General features: G+C 40.5%; 1 protein-coding gene across 1 annotated transcript in view; it reads left to right on the top strand.

The window, feature by feature from the left end:
- Nucleotides 1-22,027, top strand: part of malt1 (MALT paracaspase 1) — a 93,526-nt gene that overhangs the window by 31,187 nt on the left and 40,312 nt on the right. Inside the window, exons 5-9 of the mRNA XM_048545836.2 lie at nucleotides 10,066-10,244; nucleotides 12,555-12,651; nucleotides 17,038-17,064; nucleotides 17,601-17,654; nucleotides 20,852-21,055. Of these exons, the coding sequence (XP_048401793.1) occupies nucleotides 10,066-10,244; nucleotides 12,555-12,651; nucleotides 17,038-17,064; nucleotides 17,601-17,654; nucleotides 20,852-21,055 (561 nt within the window). The remainder of the gene's footprint in view (nucleotides 1-10,065; nucleotides 10,245-12,554; nucleotides 12,652-17,037; nucleotides 17,065-17,600; nucleotides 17,655-20,851; nucleotides 21,056-22,027) is intronic.

The raw sequence follows: 22,027 nt of genomic DNA, 5'->3' as shown, positions 1-22,027 counted from the left end.
ACCTTGCAGAATGCTTTGGGAAAGATGGAAGAAAGCAAGAAGGTGTTAGAATATAATTTGTGCAATTCAAAACAAAAACCTTTCCACTCTGCACTACCCTTACCAGGCAAAGTTCCTTCCAAAAATTCTGGCTGGGTTTAAAATAGTGATCAGAGATAATGGGAACTGCAGATGCTGGAAAATCCAAGATAACAAAGTGTGGGGCTTGGTGATGCTTGGCCCGCTGTGTTCATCCAGCCCCACACTTTGTTATCTGGGGTTAAAATAGTATGTTTTATTGTGATTATAAGCCTAAGTATTTTTTGTATTCTGTGCCTCTATTTATAAAGCCTAGAAACCCATTTTGGCATAAACACTCTAGGCCTCTCTCCACGTGAACCATTGTCAAATCGCACTATTTGTATGTATTGTCTCTCGTCATTCTTTTCACACACACACACACACACACACACACACACACACACAGTTAGCCATATCTGCACATTTTTAGGTAGATTTTCCAAAACAGAAACGTTCATTATTCTCTACGAGGGGGTAAAGCTTTAACTGGCTGACCACAAAGGGAGTCACAAACAGAAGCTTCAATAGCTTGCGAAGTATTTCTGGTTATTTTATATTATAATAATATGCACACATTAATTATGCAGATTACCATGGTGGATGTTAAGATCATGCATTTTACAGACAGCAGAAAGGAAAGGATCTGTGCCTCTTGCCTATGGTAAAAAGCCGTAGGCATAGTAGAAATTCAAATTATACTTCCTGCTTTTTTCTATTACATAGAGAAAATAGTATTGTGAGTACGACTAATGCAATTATGCAAAGGAGGATTTGCTGTTTGATTGTGGGCTACATAAGGTGACAGGAACTAAGAAAAAGATTTTTGGGAATAGTGAGAGCTGTGCATACTTCCCTGTAAAACACATCTTGATTAGGAAGCTTCTCTGCTGTGGTGATTCTTTAAAGTTTTACCACTAAAATCCAAGTCATTAATTTATCTGTAACAAAAAGTGTTGCTTATTCTGGTGGCATTCAGATGCCAAGGGGGGGGTGAAGTTAAAAATTAGGATGTTAGAAGGTGTGGCTTGAGGGGCCATGTGGCCTACTGCTGCTAGCTTTCTTTTTGTGTTCTGAAAGGACGCAAAGGAAAAATGCACATTTGTAATTTATTCTGTCATGGTTTGTGGTGTTGCTGACAAAGGAACATTTGTTGCCCATCCCTAACATTTGCCCTCAAACAAAGAGGCTTTCAAGGCAATTTCAGAAGAGTTGAGAGTCAGTCACCGTGAGGACTAAAGGAGAGGCCATAACAGTGATGTGAGGAAAAACCATAAGATGTAGGGGCAGAAGTAGACCTTTATTTGTTATTCATTCATGGAATGTGGCCATCAATGGCTGGGCCAGCATTTATTTCACACCCCTAACTGACCAGAGGGCACTTAAGATTGAACCACATTGTGGGTCTGGAGTCAGATGCAGACCAGAACAGATAAGGTCCTTCCCTAAAGACATCAGTATTTTCCTGACAATTGATAACGGTTTCATGGTCATCGTTAGACTGTGAATTCGAGACTTTTTATTGAATTCAAATCTGCATTTACCGTGATGGGATTTGATCTTGAGTTCCTAGAACTGGGAATTTCTGGATTAGTAATAAAGCAATGTTACCACTAAGGTAACAAAGTGTGGAGCTGGATGAACACAGCAGGCCAAGCAGCATCTCAGGAGCACAAAAGCTGACGTTTCGGGCCTAGACCCTTCATCATTACCACTAAGGTCTTGCCTCCCTCATTCAGCCCATTGAATCTGCTCTAATATTCAATATAATTATGGTTCATAATTCCCCATCTGCTTTCCTACCTTTTCTCCATACCCTTAATTTCCTTATTGATAGACAGTTTTAATCAATCTCAACTTTGAATATAATTGGTGACCCTGCATTGATAGCCCTCTGTGGTGAAGAATTCCACAGATTCACTAGCTTCTGTGAGGAGCAATTCCTCCTCATCTCTGTCTTAAGTGGATGATCCCTTACACTGAGATAATGCTTCCTGGTTCTCTCAGCATCTGCTCTGTCAAGTCCCCCAATAATCTTTCAATAAGGAAAGATAATGATAAGTTCTTCAATAAAGTTTCAATAGGTCGTCTCTTATTCTTCTAAACTCCAATGAGTATAGGCCCAAAATACACAACCTGGTTTCATAAAATCCATCCATACTCAGGATCAATCTAGTGAAACGTCTATGCATTGCCTCTATTACAAGTATTTTTCCTTAGAAAAAGGGATCAAAACTGTTCACAGTATTCCAACTGTGATCTTACTGCTATCTTGCATAGTTTTATCAAGACCTCAGTATTTTTATACTCCATTCCCATTGAAATAAAGACCAACATTTCACATCCTTCCCTATTACCTGTGGAATGTATATCCTGTTTGCAATTTATACATAATGATCCTACATCTTTCTCTGCTGCATCTTTCCGCAGTCTTTCACTATTTAAGTAATATTCAATGCTTCCATACTTTCTGCCATCCTTTTTATTTTCATAAAAAGGACGTTTGGGAAGAAGGGAACAAATCAGTAGGGAGACCAATCAGCAAGATAGGCTTATATAATGAAAAACAAAAATTTCTGGAAATCCTCAGGACAAGAAAGCCTTTATAGACCAAGGAACAGACTTGCATTTCAGCTGCTCCTGGAGCATACTCCCCAAACCCTACTGCCTCAGTCTTAGCCTTGTTAAAAAAGCTTGCCCACAATCTGTAAATTTTCCATATGTTTTGCCAGCTACCTAGTTCCTCTGCACAGCTGCTTAGAGATTAGTCTTGTATTTATTCATGAATTTGTGGGTGTGATGACCCCTGCAAGGCCAATGGGGAATCACTTGTGGAGTATGTTGAACATAGAACATAGGACAGTACAGGCCCTTGGGCCCACAATGTTGTGCCGAACTTTTACACTAAACCTAAGGTCTATCTAACCTCCACCCTTACCTTATTGCTATTATCAATATGCCTGTCTAATGGCTGCTTAAATGCCCCAAATTGAATATGAGTTCCTTTGATAACAAGCAATAGTCTACCCTGCTGGAACTCCTCACCGAAGCCCTTAATAAAGCAGACAGGCCTGTGGTTATGTTCATGTGTAGGTGTCATTGGAGAAGGAACATGTTGTGTCCATCAATGTTTAGAGAGAGGTATTCACAATGGGGGATACAATGCTTTATTTCCTTCTCCAACTCCATTTTTATTTAGCCCTTTCCGTTGCTCCCTACTTATCCCACACATTTCATGGTTTGTATTGCCCTTAACAGGCTTTGCACGTAAACACTGAATTGACTACACAAATGATTACTGCTAGTAGTTAAAGAGACAAAAAAATGTCAAGGTGATTTTGGGGGTGAGAAGTCACTCAGTTGTGCATGATAGCACTTTGAAGTATAGAAATGAGAGAATAAAATATAAAACATAGCCAGTACATGGTTATGTTCATCCCCAGGTGTCACTGGAGAGGGAGCGTACTTGTACATTAATGCTGTCAATGCCTTTAGGGAGAGAAGGGAACCACAGGGAATACAATGCTTTGTTTCTCCTTCCAATTTTATTTAGCCCCTTTCCAATATCCCTGCCCCACCTCACTTTGATAGTTTGCATTGCCCTTTTATTGGCTTTGATGTAACTTTCTAATTGACTGCATGGGTGATTTGCTGATGACCGTTAATAGGTTAAAACAAAAAAAAAGGCATGATGATTTGGAGGTGGGAAAGCTGTTTGGTTGTGTGTAAGAGCACTTCTGGATATGAGAAGAAAAATACAGCAGAGCCATGGCTGGTTGGCTGAAATGATTAGAGCGTACTTAAAGTGGCATGGTTATGGGTTCAACCCTCCTACAACCTAATGTTGCTGGCCTCCAACTGAGACTTTGATTCTTAGGGCTCTTCTGGCACAGTAGTAGTGTTCCTACTTCTGAGCCAGGAGGCCTGGGTTCAGGATTGTGCTCCTGAGGTGTGTAAAAACATCCCTGAACAGGTTGATTTGATTTTAGAAAAAGCAGAGCCAGGGAACTACAAGAGATAATACGAGAATTTGAGATAACAAGGTATGGAGCTGGATGAACACAGCAGGACAAGCAGCATGTTAGGGGCAGGAAAGCTGACGTCTTGGGCCTAGACCCTTTATCAGAAATGCCATCCAAAAAAACCTCCTCCCACCTAGCTTCCTGCAAAAATACCATCCAAAAAAAAATCTCTTTCAATTCCTCCCACTTCCTACAGGCAAAGGGGGTGGCCATGGGCACCCACATGGGCCCAAGCTATGCCTGCCTCTTTGTAGGCTACGTGGAACAATCCCTGTTCTGTAGCTACACTGGCCCTAAACCCTATCTCTTCCTCCATTACGTTGATGACTGTATCGGCGCCGCCTCGTGCTCCCACAAGGAGCTCGAACAGTTTATCCACTTCACCAACACCTTCCACCCAACCTTTAGCTCACCTGGACCATCTCTAAAACCTCCCTCACCTTCCTGGAACTCTCTGTCTCCATCTCGGGCAACCACCTAGAAACCGATATCTATCTCAAGCCCACCGACTCCCACAGCTACCTAGAATACACCTCCTCCCACCCATCCAGCAAAAATGCCATCCAAAAAAAAGCATTTCTGATGAAGGGTCTAGGCCCAAAATGTCAGCTTTCCTGCTCCAAAGATGTTGCTTGGCCTGCTGTGTTCATCCAGCTCCACACCTTGTTGTCCAGGAAACTACTAGGTGTCGAGTACTTTATTTCCCCCTTTGATTCCATTTTGATTTAGCCCCTTCCTGCTCTCCCTACCTCCTATCAACTTTTGCTGCTTTGCATTGTCCTTAATGAGTTTTACATATAAATATCTAATTGACACGGGTGATTTACTGGTGTCAGTTAATAACAAAAGAAGTCACAGTGATTTGGTGTTGGGGAAAACCATTCAGGTGTGTGCAAGAGCCCTTCTGGATATAGAAAAAGAAAAGGAAAGCAGAGCCAGGGAGTGAGCCTGCAGAAGTGTAGGGACACCCACCATGTGGTTAGGAAGGGCGGGAGTACCAGAATTTTGTCCCAATGACATTGAAAGAATGGTGATATAGTTCCAGGTGAATGTTGCTGGAATTGCAATCATTCGGGCAAGTGGGGAGTATTCTCTTACACTTCTGACTTGATTTGTAAATAAGTGACAGGAATTGGCAAAGACAACCTACTCCCAAAAGCATTCCCAGTCGCTGACTGCGCTTGTTACAACAGTTCAGTTTCTGGTCAATGGTAATGCCCCAGGGTATTGATAATGGGGACTCAATCATTGTTATGCCAAACAAAGTCAAGAGGTGATGTTTAGATTCACTCTTGTTACAGATGGTCATCAGTTGGCTCGTGCGGTACCACTTATCACCCTAAACGTGGATCTTGTTCAAGTCTTGCTACATCTACACTTCTGTTGACTGCTTTGACACATTTAATGATACTAAATACACTGTAAACTTGAAGTACATGAATATTGACTTGGACAAAGTATTCCAAGTGAACACATCCTGACAATTGATATTTAAAAAGTTCCAAGCAGAGATGGTGAGATCGCCTTGCCCTGTTTTTGCTGACTTGTAAAGAATGAAGAACATGAGCATAAAAAATGTAACTGATGATCAGGGATAGGACTCTGTAAATCCAGCAACAAAATATGTGGGTTTTAAATCATAGAATCCCCACAGTGTAGAAACAGCCCATTTGGCCCAACAAGTCCACACCACCCCTCTGAAGAGCGCCCACCCAGACACATCTCCCTACCCTTTCCCCGTAACCCTGCATTTCCCATGTCTAATACACCTAATTTACACACTCCTAGACACTATAGGCAGTTTAGCATGGCCAGTCCACCTAGCCTGCACACCTTTGGACTGTGGGAGGAAACTGGAGCACCCTCTGAAACCCCCGCAGACACAGAGAAAATGTGCAAACTCCAAATAGATTGTTGTCCGAGGGTGCATTCGAACCTGGGCCACTGGCAACATATAAGTGCCGCCCATAAGTGTGGAACACTTCATGAATTTGTGTGTGTTCAATGGGATTCTGTTTTGACAGATGAATGAACAATACAACACAGCGCAATATTCATTTGACTACATTTTTAAAATTCCAAATAATTCAAGTTGCTTTCTTTCTTAACGTAGGCCTGAAACTGAAGGTCAGTTACTGCAAACTCATCTGGCCCGATACCCACAGCTAGGTAGCACTGACTTCAAAAGAATTAGTTCAATAGGTATTAATTTTGAGCCTGAAGTTGATTGACTATGACTCTAACTGTGGACTGTCCTTTTTTTTAAGCAATAGTCATTAACTTCCAAATTGACTATTTCAAGCCCCTTTTCAGCTGTCAATGAAAGTCATTACCATAGACTACAACCTTTTTTTTAATGTGTCCAGGTTTGTGACCACTTCCTCAGCCATCCTGAAGCAAAATCAAAAAGTAAATCTCTGAAAATCAGCTGAGGCATGTTACTACATTTACTTATAAAGTCACCATCATCTCACCAAACCATAGGGTAGCCCTGTCATTAAAGAGCGATGGCTAGTTTTGATTTGATTTATTATTGTCACACGTACCAAGGTACAGTGAAAAGTATGGTTTTGCATGCTATTCAGACAAATCATACCTTGTATGAGTACGTCAAGGTACTAGAATAGAATGCAGAATATAATATTACAGCTACAGAGAAAGTGCAAAGTTAGATCAACTATAATGTATGAGAGATCCATTCATAAGTCTGAAAACAGCAGGGAAGAAGCTGTTTGTGGTGGCTCACGCTGATGGATCATAACCACAAAGTTAAGGTTCGAGAATTTGGGCTTGTTCCTGCTGGAGCAAAAAAGATTGAGGGCAGATTTGATAGTGTGTAGAAGATTCTAACTGGTTTAGGACAACAATGAGAAGCTGCTTCAGTTAGCTCATGATACATAGAGCTAGGAGATTCAGGTTTAAAGTGACAAGTAATGTGTGAGGAAGAACTTTCTGTTTAGGAATGACCTAGAATTTGCTGCCCACGTGGATGGTGAAAGCAAAGATGATCAATAATTTCAAAAAGAAATTTCATGTTTGTTTGAGGAAAATCGTCTTTGGGAGATTACAGGGATAGAATGGGGAAATGAGCCAGGTGGAATAGCTCTGCAGAGAGCTGCTATGGACTCAATTGGCTACTTGGTCAGTTTTTGTATTGTGAAGAGTCAATGACTTCTGATGAAGATTCCTGGTGGGAATTGGTAGCCCCTACCATTGGTTTATTACTTTCTGGGATATGTGCCTTTTTTTTAAAATAAGCAGTCAGGGGATGTCAGCCAGCATTTATTTATCATCTCTAATTACCGTAGAGATGATCGTGATGAGCCGTTTTCCTAAACCACCTTAGTCCTTGGGATGTAGGGACGTCAACAGTGCTTTTGGAAAGGGATTTCCAGGATTTTGACCTCACAATGTTGTTCTGAGTCATGGTTTTGTGTAAGCTTGAGGGTGTTAATGTTTTCATCTACCTGCTGCCCTTGCCCTTCTAAGTGGGAAAGGTTATGGGTTTGGAAGATGCTATTGAAGGTTTGATTAGTGACTGCCTTGTATCTTATAGATGCTACATACTGCTGCCACTGTGCATCAGTGGTGAAGGTGTTAAGTGTTGATTGTGGTGGATGGTGTGACCATCAAGTCAGCTACATTGACTTGGATGGGGTTAAGCTTTCTGAGTGCTGTTGGAGCTCCACTCATCCAGAAATGTGGAGAGTATTCTGCCACACTCCTGCTTCAGTATCAGAGGGTTGTGAAAGATGCTGAACATTGTGTTATCAACAGTGAAATACCTCCTTTTCCAACTTTGTGGTGGAGGAAAGATTATTGATGAAGCAGCTGAAGGTGGCTGGGCCGGGGGCACTGTGCTGAGGAACTCCTGGAGTTGAAATGACTGACCTTGAGTCACACAATCACTTTGCTTTGTTCCAGACATGACTCCAGCCAGTAAAGAGTTCTCGTCAGATTCACATTGACCCCAATTTTGTTATAGCTCCTTGATGCCAGACTCCTGTCAAATGCACCCTTGATGTTAAGGTCAATCACTCCAACATTAGCTCACATGTCAAGTTCAACTCTTGCCTCCATGTTTGGACCAAAGTTGTAATAATCTGAGCAGCTCTGGCAGAACCCAAGCTGAGTATCAGTGAACAGCAATTTTCCCTGTCATATTTCCTGTTATGTGCAGACTCTGAGGTCCACCCACAAGCAGAAGCTATGCATTGGTACACCAGTCAGTGTGCATGGCGCTTTCAAATGGCTGCACAGCTCTGCAGCTTAGAGTGAATTTTGCTCAGCAGATTATTCATTTGCAAGCGTCATCCGATGGCACCATCACTGACCCTGCCCATCAATTTGCTGATGATCAAGAGTAGACTGATGAGTTGGCAATTGGCTGGGTTGAATTTGCCCCACACTTTGTAGGCAGGACATCACCAGGAAGCAACAACGTCGTGTCAATGCCAGCATTGTAGCTGTATTGGAATAGCATGATAAGGGATGCATCTCAACGTGTGGTTCATTTTTCTTCCTGTGCTGCATTATGTGGTGCATGTTTAAATGAATTATATCCCAACAGTCTCACATTCTTTCTCCTGTTATGTTTTCTATGTTCCATAGCCATTCAGTTTATATTTGCAGTCTTAATTTCCATTATCTTTCCTTGTTGTCTTGGATTTGAGTTTCTTCTCAATGATAATCCCCAGGATGTTGGTAGTAAGGGATTTAGCGATGGTAATGCCATTGAATGTCAAGAGACAGTGGTTAGATTGTCTCTTATTGGAGATTTTACTCACCACTTGTCAGCCCAAGCCTGGATATTGTCCAGATCTAGGTGCATTTGAACACAGACTGCTTCAATACCTGAGAAGTTGCTGAACATAGTACAAAACTTGGTGAATATCCCCACTTCTGACCTTATGATGGGGTAAGGTCATTGAAGCAGTTGAAGCTCATTGGGCCTAGGACACTACTGTGAGGACCTCCTGCAGAGATGTCCTGGAGCTGAAATGATTGACCTCCAACAACCACAAACATCATCCTATGTGGCAGGTCCAACCAGCAGAGAGTTTGACACCTGATACCCATTGATTCCAGTTTTGCTTGGATTCCTCGATGCCTGACCTGGTTGAATGCAGCCTTGATGTCACGGGTAGTCACTCTCACTTCACCTCTGGAGGCTAGCTGTTTTGTCCATGTTGAACCAAGGGTAATCAGGTCTGGAGCTGAGTGGCCTTGGCGGAACTCAAACTGAGCATCACTGAGCAGTTTATTGCTGAGGAGGTGCTGCTCTGTAGTACTATTGATGATACCTTCCATCACTTTACTGATGATTGACAGTAGACTGTTGGGGCAGTAATTGGCCAGGTTGGATTTGTTCTGCTTTTTGTGCACGGTCCGTATGTCGGCAATCTTCCACATTGTTGGGTAAATGCCACTGTTGTAAATGTACAAGAAGAACTTGCCTTGGCGTTCGGAAAGTTCTGGAGGACAAGCCTTCAATACTATTGCCAAAAGTTTGTCAGGGCATGTAGCATTTGCAGTTTCCATGTCCTGAGAATGAATTAAAAAATGCATGTTAGACACACTGCCCAGTACTTTTTTGAGCCATCCCCATACTCTTCTTAAAAATTTGATGTTGTATTAGCTACTTTCTGAGTTTTAGATAAAGCTTATATGTTTGTTAATTCACTGAAGATAAACTCTGTGAGTGATTTTGCAATTCTCTTTAAATATGAAATCCAACTAAGCATGGTAACTTGTCTTGCTTTATTATCCTTATCTTAGCAGTGGCAGTCTTAGAAAGTTTTGATTTTATTCAGTATTCCCTTCCACATTTCCTCATGAAGTTCATTGTTTGTGGCATTGCCTTGTTTTGAAAACTGCTACTGGTGTCTATAATAAAGTAGACCAAGCTCACATTCATGTCTTTAAAATTGAAAGTACAAATATGTTTGTTAACAACTTGTTGAAAATAGAATTATTTTCCCGCTAGGAAGAAGATTCTATACCTCTGAGACCAGTCTTCAGATTATAAATCAGCCAAAAACCCAGAAACTGAATATAGGAGATACACTCACGTTGGAATGTACTGCGATTGGAATACCGATGCCACGTTATCAATGGATGAGAAATGGACTACCAGTCAGCAATGGTTGTGAAAGACACTACAAAGTAAGTTCCAAGTGTATTTATTATTGGTTAAGTGTACCTTGTGAAGAATATATCCTCTCTCAACTTACAACTTTCTTTCTCTTTCTTCCGTCAATTAGATTAGGTAGGCACAGATGACGAAGGATGAAGAAAGATGCAAGGACAGGTTTAGAATGTCTATGTAAACACAATCTGTGAGTGAATAAAGTTGATGAGCCACAAGTACAGATATCTATGTGGGAATATGATGCTGTGGTAATAATAAATGTAGCTGATCAGTGCTGAGGACTGAATACTTCATATACAAGGACATAAAATATTCGGAAAAGAAAGCAAAGAGGTACATGAAACCTGATACTGATCAGGGAGAATATTGTAGAAAGACCAAAGAGATGCCCATAAGGGGGCAAGAACAAAATACATTTGGTTCGAGTTGAGAGATGACAAGGGGACTACTATGCTACTGGGTATATTCTAAAGACGTCAAATAAAGGAACAAATCTGCAGGGGAATCATAGAACTGTGCAAGTACTACATATCAGGATTTTGGCAGACTTTAATTACCCAAATATCAATTGGAAATATTGTTAAAATTCTGTAAGAATATAAAGAATAAGAAGATGAAGGCAATCCCTAAAGTGTTCTGAGGAAGGGTCACCTGACCCGAAACGTTAACTCTGTTTTCTCCTCCACAGATGCTGCCAGACCTGCTGAGTTTTTCCAGCGACTTTGTTTTTGTTCCTGATTTACAGCATCCGTAGTTCTTTTGGTTTTTGTTTGAATTAATGAAGGTGTTTGGATGGATTTGTGAAAGGCAAAACATGCTTGGTTAGTCCAGTTGAACTTTTGCTGAAGAAGGTTGACTGAATGGATTTTAAGCAAGTGACAAATTACCATATAAATGCTACTCATCAAAATTGAGACTTATGAACCAGGAGAGTTGCACCCGTTGAGAGGCTAGAATACTAAGATTGTGAGGTCACTGCATTGCTAACCAGTGTTCCAGCAGTCTCCCAAAAGTTAAAACATAGCCCCACCTTATACTTAAAAAATAATTTATCCATCATTGCTCATTTTGTTGCACTCATTCCTCTGACACAGGAGGTCATGGCTTCCGAGTTATACTTTCTATTCACTAAATGCATAATTAAAGCTGTTACCCCAAAACAGATTCCGTCCAATTAGGGGTGCTGTCAAATGCATCTGGCCTTCATCTGTCACTGTTAAACTGGCAAAGGAGTTCCTCAAAGTCATGTGGCCAATATCTATCTCTCAATTAATTTTGCTAAAATTTTCACTAATCTTATTTCTCTTTGTGTGGCTTATCTGTGTGTATATTGGTGGTAGTCACTTCTCTTCAATAGATATTGTCTGTTAGTTTGGGTCAGTCAGAGATTGTGAAAAACAAAAGTTGAGACAACTTGCTGATCTCTTAGGTCAAGATGTTTCTTTCTGACAATTAAGTACTCTCAGTTGTCTTTGTATATTTCTTAAAAAAAAACATGTATTATCTATATTCAGAGATAGTAGGAACTGCTGATGCTGGAGAATCTGAGATAACACGGTGTGAACCTCTGATGCTGCCTGGCCTGCCGTGTTCATCCAGCTTCACACCCTGTTATCTGTATTCACACTGCCTGGGGGAGATTTGCATGATGGGAATGCATTTTGTAAATCATGGAGCAATCGCAATCAAAATAGGGCCTACTGACCTGTGAGGATGTGCAGAGACTTTTCAGACGATCCATGACACAAGATCTGCTTTCAGGTGGGCACTGTAAGAGTAGGCTGGCTGAATGAAAACTTTGCTCCACCTATGTTACTGCTCTCTCCCGCATTCCTACCATTTCCAAATTCCTGCTCCCTGTGAGTTTCTGCACCCTTTGGTAAACTGTTTCCTTTAAAGTCCTGATTACTTTGGGATCTGCGCTGTCTGGGCTCCTGTCATTGATAAAGTGTTAATAAACACCTAATATGCAACAAAAACAAAATTGCTGGGAAAGCTTAGCGGTCTGGCAGCATCTGTGAAGGAGAAAACAGAGTTAACGTCTCAGGTCTGGTGACCCTTCCTCAGAACTTAGTATGCAACACTTTCATCCAGGAATATTTTATATTCATTTATTAATATATTCGTAAATTTAGAGAAAGGCTCCTTGGTTACTAATCCATTTCAACTAGGAATGTTTGTTTGAAAACCATTGTAGTAGACCGCACTTGAGCAGTCTCCTGATTTATACGTCTTCTGTGCAAACATAATCACTTCCACTCTCTAATCTCTGTATGAGATGTGTGTATAAGTAACTAATCCAAACACCATTTATTTCAAAACAGATAAGTAACATAAACCGGGACAACCAGGGGCGGTATTGTTGCCGTGTGTTCAACGACAAGGCGGAACAATGGAGTATGGAAGCAAACGTATTTGTGGGTAAGGAGTTACACTTTTTGAAATTTTTGATAAATAATAGATTGAGGGTTAATATTGTATGACATAACAAAACATCAATATGAAACAAAATAGAAACAAATTGCTGGACAAGCTCAGCAGGTCTGACAGCATTTTTGGAGAAAAATCAGAGTTAACGGTTTGGGTTCGGTGACCCTTTTTCAGAACTGAGCTGAGCATCAATATACATTGCAATGTGATGCTTCATCTAATTTTCTTAAAACTACAATTTTGGGATATTGAAGATAAGAGAGAGAATATTGTCTTACTGCATTCTTCAGACAAAAAATGCATAAGAATTTACAATTAGAAAGCCAGGAGCATAATGATTTATTTTCACTTGCTGGGGATTCTAGAACTAGGGGACATAGTCTGAGAATTAGGCCCAGACCATTCAGGAGCGCTATTAAGAAGCACTTCTACACACATAGGACTGTCGATATTTGAAACTCTATTTCACAAATGACAGTGGATGCAGGATCATTGCTAATTTTAAATCTAAGGTAGATAATTTTTTGTTAAACAAATGTAAGTAAAGGCATCTGGGTCATAGGGAGTTAGGTCACAAATTGAATGGTGGAACAGGCTCAAGGGCTTAATGTCTTACTCCTGTTCCTATGTTTAGAAGGATTGTCTTGCTCCATTAGTCAATCCTTTGACTGGAAACTATATTCCTGATTTCATGCACAAATGCTGCCTGCTGTTTGAAATGACAGAGCTGAGGTTATATGTCTCTTGCAATGAAATTCCAACTTAGCTCTGATTGGAATAGCTGTAAACTCAATAGATAGGCCAGGTTCTCACCTTGGACAAAATTTTGTCATAGGGGTGGGGATAGACTAGATGTTAGTGGGATTTGCTCCCAGCAGGAATATTTATTCAAATGTCACAGCAGCTAATGATGAAGCTGGACTGTAGGCTGCGGGGGGAGGGATGGGTGGTGGTAGCATTTAGATCAACAATTGGAAGATTCCGCTCCATGTTTTAGGTAGCGATCTATCTTCAAAGCTTGTGAGCACTCATCAGTTTTGATGGAAGGTCATCAACCAGAAATATTCTTCTCTCCACAGATGCTGCTTGACCTACTGAGCGTCTTTAGTACTTTATATTATTATTTAACATTTTCATATGTTAACGATGTCAGAATTGTCTTCGAGTTCTGATGAAGGTTTCCAGCTGAAGGTCAAACCTTCCTGAAAAATAACAGAAATATTATTCTGTTTTTTTCTGGTTTTATTTCAGATTTCTAGCACTTGATGCTCTCTCTTTTAAAAGCAGCAAAAAGAAAGTTTTAGGGGTGGGACAACTTCTGAATTAGACAGTTTGCATAAACTCCTGAGTATCAAGTAAATAATGTTGCGAGTATTAACCAACTGCTTTCATTCTGATTCTTGGAAAAAAAAGGTTTATGACGAGGAGGTTCACTTTGTCTTTGAACTATTGTTGTTTTTCCTTTTCTGACTAATCGTTTTAAACTCTAGGTGTGGCACGACATCTGTTAGATCTGAAAAGTATTGAAAAAAACAAAACATTATTGAGCAAAGTTTGAGTTCACAGTATGGGCAGTAACACACTAGTATGGATAGAAGATGGGCTGACAGTATAGAGTTCCTACAGGGTGGAAGCAGGCCATCCAGCCCACCAAGTTCACACCCCCCCCCCCCCCCCCCCCCCCAAAGAGCATCCCCACCCAGACCCATTCCCCTACCCTGCATTTCCCATGTCTAACCCACCTAACCTAAACATCCCTGGATACTATGGGCAATTTGGCACAGCCAATTCACCTACTCTGCACATCCTTGGACAACAAGAGGAAACCAGAGCATCCAGAGGAAACACATGGGGAGAATGTGCAAATTCTACACAGACAATTGCACGAGAGTGGAATCGAACCCAGGTCCCTGGCGCTGTGAGGCAACAGTGCTAACCACTGAGCCACCGTGTTGCTGTAAATGGACAGGATGTATAAATGGGTCTTCATTTGTAGGATGCGATGAGTGAAGTCCTGCTGTGCTGAGGCCTGTGCTTTTTACAATGTATGTCACTGACCGCGATGAGGGCAGTGAAAGCAATGAAACTAAACTCTTGATGACATAGGAGATTTGTGGTGCAGGAGGAGAACATTAATTACACTGTGCCTGTACCAGCACATTAAGTTAGCTTCATTATCTAAGACCAACACTAGTTTATTCTCATAACCTTGCACACTATTTCTACCAAAATAATCATCCATCCTGAATGCCTCAATTGAATCTGCCTCCACCACACTTCTAGATAGTGCATTCCATACTTTAACTAATTGTTGAGTGAAAAAGTTTTCCCTCATACTTCGTCCTTCATTTGCAAATCAATCTAAGTCAATAATCTCTTGTTCTTGTTCCTTTTTACTTGTGGGAACAGTTTCTCCCTATCTACTCCAATTAGCCTACTCCTGATTTTGAAAACCTCAATCTGCTCTCCTCTTTGCCTTTCACCCTCCAAGGAGAACAGTCCCAGCTTTTTCAATCTTTCCTTGTAACTGATGTTCCTCATCCCTGATGTAACAAATATCTACCACACTCTTTTTTTCAATGTGTTCACATCCTTCCTTTCACATGGCAACCAGACACCAAGAGAATTTGAATGCCTCTTGTGAAGAACACCTCAGGAGATCGCAGATGGATATAGATCCATTTAGTGGGTGCGCAAAAATCTGGCAGGTGAAGTATAATGTGGGAGACTGTGAAGTTCTTCATTTTAGCAGGCAATAAAAATAGCCAAGTATAACTTGCACTGACAATGATTGCAGAACTCTAAGAAGCAGAAGATCTGGGTGTTCAAGTACAAAACATTAGCATGCAAGTACAGCGAGTAATTACGAAGGCTAGCTAATTGAATGCTATCCTTTGTTATAAGTGGAACTGAATGTAAAAGTAAGGATTTTGTGCTTCAGCATATTAGGTGAGACCACATCTCAAATACTGTGTGTAAGTTTGGTGTCCTCATTTAAAGGAAGGATATAAAAATATTAGAGGTATTTCAGAGGAGATTTGGTAGAATGATAGCTGGAATGAACTGTATGTTTTTGGTGGGATAAGTTGGACAGACTGGGTTTGTTTCCTCTGAATTTTAAGAATGAGGGGTGATTTGAAATAAAAGCAAAGGAATGTTGGACAAACTCGTAAGGTCTGGCAGCACCACAGAAACATCGAAACCAGGAGTAGGCCATTCAGCCCTTTGAGCTAACTCCACCATTCAACATGATTATGGTGATATTCTACCTCAGTGCCATACTTTAGCTTTTTCCTAAAACTCCTCCATGTCTTTAAAATTTATAAATGTATCTATCTCTTTCTTGAATATATTCAGTGATTTGGCTTCTACAGCCTTCTGCGGTAAAGTATTCTACAGGTTTACAACTCTGAATGAAGAACTATTTCCTCATTTCAGTTCTAGTTGATCTACGCCATATCCTGAGACTCTGTTCGCTGGTTCAAAATTCCCAAACCAGGAGAGAGAACCACCCTGCATCTAGTCTGCCCAGCCCTATTACAACCAACCTTTCCTCACAGAACAGCCCTACTGTTCCAGTAACAGCTGAGTGAACATCTGCTGTACTTTCTCTATGGCAAGTATATTCTTTCTCAGGTAGGGAGACAGTAATTGCTGGCAGTATTCCAGGTGTGATCTCACTGAGGCCCTGTATAACTGCTGTAAGACATCGCTACTTCTAAACTCCCATCCTCTTGTCAGAAAGGCCAATATACCATTTGCTTCCTAACTGCTTGGTACACCTGCCTGTTTACTTTCTTTGACCAATGTACAAGGATACCCAGATGCCTTTGTGCATCTACACTTCCCAATAAATCACCATTTAAATAATATTCTTCCTTTCTGTTTTTCACAATGAAGAACATCCAACTGTGGCATTTCTTCAGAATTTCAAGACACTAAAGAAGAGTTATATTGAACTTGAATTATTAATTCTGTTTCTCGCTCCACAAATGCTGCCAGTTGTGCTGAGCTTTTCCAACATATTCTGTGTTTTCTATTTTTGATTTCCAACATCTGCTGTCTACTTTGCTTTTATTATGAGTGGTGGTTTTATGTGAATATCTCAGGTCCTGAACGATCTTGACACAGTCAAGCCCAGAACTAGACAGCAGTGTTCCGAAATTACAGGTCACTCTTTTAGACAGAAATGACAAGAAATGGGAACAAGGAATTCAAAACGCATAACAAAGCAGACACAGATCAACCATGATCTTAGTGAATGGTGGAGCTGCCAGGCAGGGCCAAATAGCCTACTTCTGCTCCTATTTCATACGTAAAATCAGGGATTAAATTTTTAGCTTTTACTGAACTTTTCCTTTGCTGAATCTCTTTCAGATGAATGCAAATATCCTCGAGAAACAGGCAAGTGTGTGTTTTTTTTTGTGTCCCAGTCCTTCCAGAAATAAACTCTAATATATATGTTGGCAGATGTTGTGTGTATTAGATCCGCAGATCCACCTCAGTGATGGTACTTTTGTCCTCATCAAGCAATTGAAAGTGTAAATTATTTTAGTTCTACCATAATTAAAATCTGAATTAATGCTTTTTTGAGCACTGCAGCCATGGAGGTGATGGCCTAGTGGTGTTATTGCTCGACTATTAACCCACAGGCCCTGGTAATGTTCTGGAGACTTGGAGTCAATTCTTGCCACAGCAAATAGCGGGCTTCAAATTAAATTTTAAAAAAATGTCCTCTTCAACTTACAGGTAGCCTTGTTTAAAAAAAGAAATCTATGCTAGTAGTTTCTGAAGTTAATTCAAATCATAGTGAGTTGGTAGTACAATCTACAAATGGATTGAATAGCTGAGGCCTGAGTATGATTGTGGAAAATTGCAGTCATTCTAGAAAGGAAGGCCTTGAACTTCTATTAAGTATTACCTATCTTTTATTATCTCAGGTGAACCCGTTGAAGTTGGACCACTAGATTTAGGATTTAACCAAAGACATTATGGTGAGTGAAGTTACCTTCTTTTGTTCTCTCTGTGTGGATGTTCTATAAATGTGGCAAGTCATTTAGTATAATATTTTATTTTTTCCTAAAGTAAATTTTCAGTACACTTAGTTAACTGATGCAACCAACTTTAATAAACAAGTGCTTAATGAATAGTATTTATTCATTCATGTATGGTCTGCCAAGAAAGTTTCTTGACTTGTTATCTGCTGATGTTCCATACTGATCTATTTTCTTGGCAGTTTTCCTCTCTCTAAGGCAGTGAGGAAGCACGTTGTAAGCCTGCCTTAACTGGAAAAGGAACCGAGCTCATGCTAGTTCTGTTATTTTGAGCTACCTGCTAACCATTTAACTTTTGAGATCTGCAGATACTTTCTGGTCAAACCAGTGCCCTTTGTTTTGGTGCAGTGAAAGAGTTGCCTGAAACTTCCAAAAACACACTCTGCAGCAGACCTTGTAAACGAAACAAGAGGAAAATGTTTGCTCACTCACCAACACTGCCTTCATTTTGTGTTATGCTAATCCCCCAGAAAAGTAGTTGACTTCTACAATTGATGTTTTCAGATTGCCCAGAGGTTAGAAACACATTTAATAGGATCATTCCAAAGGAGGAATTGGATGAATGTTTGTGGGTGAAGAATTTTGCATCAGAGTAGCTGGTTATTTTTGGGGTTATTTTTCTAGGAGTAGGGAAGATTGAGAGGAGATTTGATTGAAATATTAAAAATCATCAGGGTTTTCTCACTGGTGGAAGGATCAAAAAGTGGAGAAAACAGATTGAAGGTAAATGACAAAGAGGTGGAGACTTGTGGAGAAACAATTTCAAGTAAGAAATGATCAGGAGCTGGAATACGCTTCCTGACAGTGTTGTGGAAAAAGGTCAATTAAGGCATTCGAAAGGGAATTGGATTATGATCTGTAAAAGAAGGACATGCAGAGTTACAAGGAGAAGGCCAAGGAGGAACACTAAGAAAATTACAACCTTCAGAGTGCTAGCACAGACAAGCGGGCCAAGTGGCTTTCTTCAGTGGTCCAACCCAATTTTGACTTGAGATCAGAAAAAGTTCACAACATTAGACTATCCTTTCTAACAAATGCCATTGTTACCACTGAATAAGTGGGGAAAGACTACAGAAAGCTATAGAACCCAGAGATTTGGGGGTTCTTCTTCATAAATAACAAAAAGGTAGCATCTGAATTCAACAGGTAATAGGGAAGGCAAATGGAAATATGGCCTTTAATTCAAAGGGAATGGAGTATAAAAAAAATGAAGTCTGGTTGAAACTGTACAAAATGCACACATACTACTCCTGCAATACTATGAACAGTTTGGTCCCCTTATCAAAAGAAAACAAATGAAATTGCAAGCAATCTAGAGAAGGCTAAATAGCTTGATCCAAGGTATGGAGGGATTTTCTGGTAAAGATATGTTGAAGATAAGTTGTTTAGATTGTGCTCGTACTCATTAGAATTTAAGAGAATGAGAGGTGGCTATGTTAAAATACACAAGATTCTTAGAAGGCTTTCCAGAGTAGATGCAGAGGGGTTGCTTCTTCTTGTGACAAAAACAGAAATTGCTGGAGAAACTCAGCAGGTCTGGCAGCATCTATGGGAATAAAATAGGAGATAGTGTTTCGAATCATGCAACTCTTCATCAGAACTGTTAGTAGCTAGGAAAAGGTGGTTATTATGCTGATGGCAAAGTGGTGGATGGGAATGATGGGGTGAAGAAGAGAGGTGAACAGAAGGTGGAGACGGAGCCCAGAGAGAGAGAGTGAGAGAGATATGAAAGGGGTAGATAAACAAGGAGGTAATGGATAGCTGGCCTAGACAGAAGAAAAGGTGAATAAGTGGCAGTAAGAGCTAAGAGTGAGAAAATGGGTTAGCTGTGCTGATTGCAATTTCTACAGCGTGATCATGGGCCTAGGAATACTTGGGAATGGGTGACTATGCTGAAAGCAACCTATGTCATAACAGTCCTAATCAACATTGACTTCAATAAAACATTAGAGCCTGATTCCATCCCTCAACTCATTTTACGCATTCCATTCCTAGTCCTGCTGTGAATTGATTAGATTAGATTAGGTTAGATTCCCTACAGTGTGGAAACAGGCCCTTCGGCCCAACAAGTCCACACCGCCCCTTGAAGCATCCCACCCAGACCCATCCCCCTATAACCCACACACCCCAGAACACTATGGGAAATTTAGCATGGCCAATCCACTTAGCCTGCACATCTTTGGAATTGGGCATATTCAACGGGCTGAATGGTGTACTTTTGTTCCTATATTGCATGGCCTCCTGAAATAGGATCAGGATAAATGAAGGTTCAGAGAGAAGATACTAGGCAGAACTGAATGGGGCTTCTGGGAGCAGAAAACTAGTGGGCAGGTGGGAAATTGACATTTTTGGGGAGATGAAATTTTGCTCTTTGAGGTGAGGTTGTGTTCCTGAAACGTGACCCAGCTGTGTATCAGCAGTAGAGCAGATGTCAGACTGCGTAGTGGTTGGAATCTTTTTTCATGCTTTCCATTACCAAAAATGTCCATTAAGTGGAAAGGGAGTGGGGATATTTCCAAAAGTGATTGATAGAGGCTATAAAAGAGAATGCAGGCTGTAGGGCAATGCTTTAATTGCCTTCAAGTCTCCTCTATGTGGGTTTTTTATTATCTGCTTCAACCTATAATTATACACACTGTACATTGTACTGTTGTTGTATGTGTATCAGCTCGGATGCTGAACACGAATGGAATTGGCTCATATTTCTAGTTATACTGTTGAAGGAAATGCACCCTTTTCATTAAGTTCTACCTACTGTAAACTTTAGTGCTGTGAATTTCACCCAGCTAATTTTCAAGAATTGCATTTGTTCTTGGGCTGTATATCCTAATTCTGTGTAATCAAAGCACACCAATTTAAAATAATTCACAAAAAGATCCATCAGGTAGTTGAGGAGAAACATTTTCTACAGTGAGTTGTTATGCCCTAGACAAAAGATAAGGGCAGCAGATTTGGAATTTTCAAAAGGATAATTGGGTACATACTTGAAGAGAAGAGATTAGAGTGATACTCTTGCAGAAAATCAGCACAAGGAAGCTCTTGAAATGATGGGCTATATTGTATCGTTCTATGATTCTATTTTATGACTTTGTTGTGGTTTTAAAATGATTATTACTCTAAATATTATATCTTTGTAGCAACAGACAAGGTGGCTCTTCTGATAGGCAACATGTCGTATCTCAACCACCCCAAGTTAAAGGCACCAATGATGGATGTATATGAACTGACCAATTTGTTGAGACAGCTGGATTTTAAAGTGGTATCTCTGTTGGACCTCACCGAATCAGAGATGCGTAATGCAGTGTATGAATTCTTACTCTTGCTGGACAAGGGTGTATATGGTATGTCCATCTTTCAACACATTGCAGTGTGCTCTGGCAGTTAATTTCTAGTAGCTTCTAGAGAGATAAAAATTGTTTGTGTTGCATCATGATCAATTATTTGATAGTCTGGGCTTTACAATGATCAGGTTCAAAAACTTACTTATTTTTTAAAAAATAAAATGACTCTATTTGGTTTTATTTTGAACAGTTGACATGTCAGAAATTTATAGAATATGATCCCATCTCCCATTCTCAGGCTTCCATACCCTACCAATCAGGTTGCGTCTCCAGCCACCATCCAGCCCTCCTGAAGGCAGGTTTCCCACTTCTGATTCCAACACTCAATTATACCCTTATTTTGGAGACAGTGCAGATTTTTCACCCACCAAAACCAGGCTTATTTCCTCTGAAGTGAAATCTAGTTGGTTCCAGATTCCACTGCTCTTTCCTCCTCTCTGTCAGTCTATTTCCATCTAGTCAAATGTCTATCCAATTTTCTTCTGAAATCATTGAGCATCTGTTTCCACCAGGTTTTCCACAAATCTGTTAGAATTCTTTGAGGATGTAATGAGCAGTTTAGACTAAGGAGAGCCAATGGATGTTATCTACTTGGACTTCCAGAAGGCTTTTGACAAGGTGCCACACAGGAGGCTGCTGAGTTAGTTAAGGGCTCATAGTGTTAGAGGCAAGGTACTAGCATGGATAAAAGATTGGCTGTCTGGTAGAAAGCAGAGAATGGGGTTAAAAGGACCTTTCTCAGAATGGCAGCCAGTGACAAGCGGTGTTCCACATGGATCAGTGTTGGGACCTTTTTACTTTATACATGAATGATCTAGGTGAAGGAACATAGGGCAATCTGGCTAAGTTTGCAGACGATACAAAGATTGGTGAGGTGACAGGTGGTATTGGGGAAGCAGGGAGGTTGCAGGAGGATTTAGGCAGGTTAGGAGAGTGGGCAGAGAAGTGGTAGACGGAATATAATGTGGGAAA

This window comes from Stegostoma tigrinum, chromosome 1 (assembly GCF_030684315.1).
Source record: "Stegostoma tigrinum isolate sSteTig4 chromosome 1, sSteTig4.hap1, whole genome shotgun sequence".
Lineage (NCBI taxonomy): Eukaryota > Metazoa > Chordata > Chondrichthyes > Orectolobiformes > Stegostomatidae > Stegostoma > Stegostoma tigrinum.
Note: the sequence above shows the minus strand (reverse complement) of the source record. Positions and strands in the feature narration are given on the sequence as shown.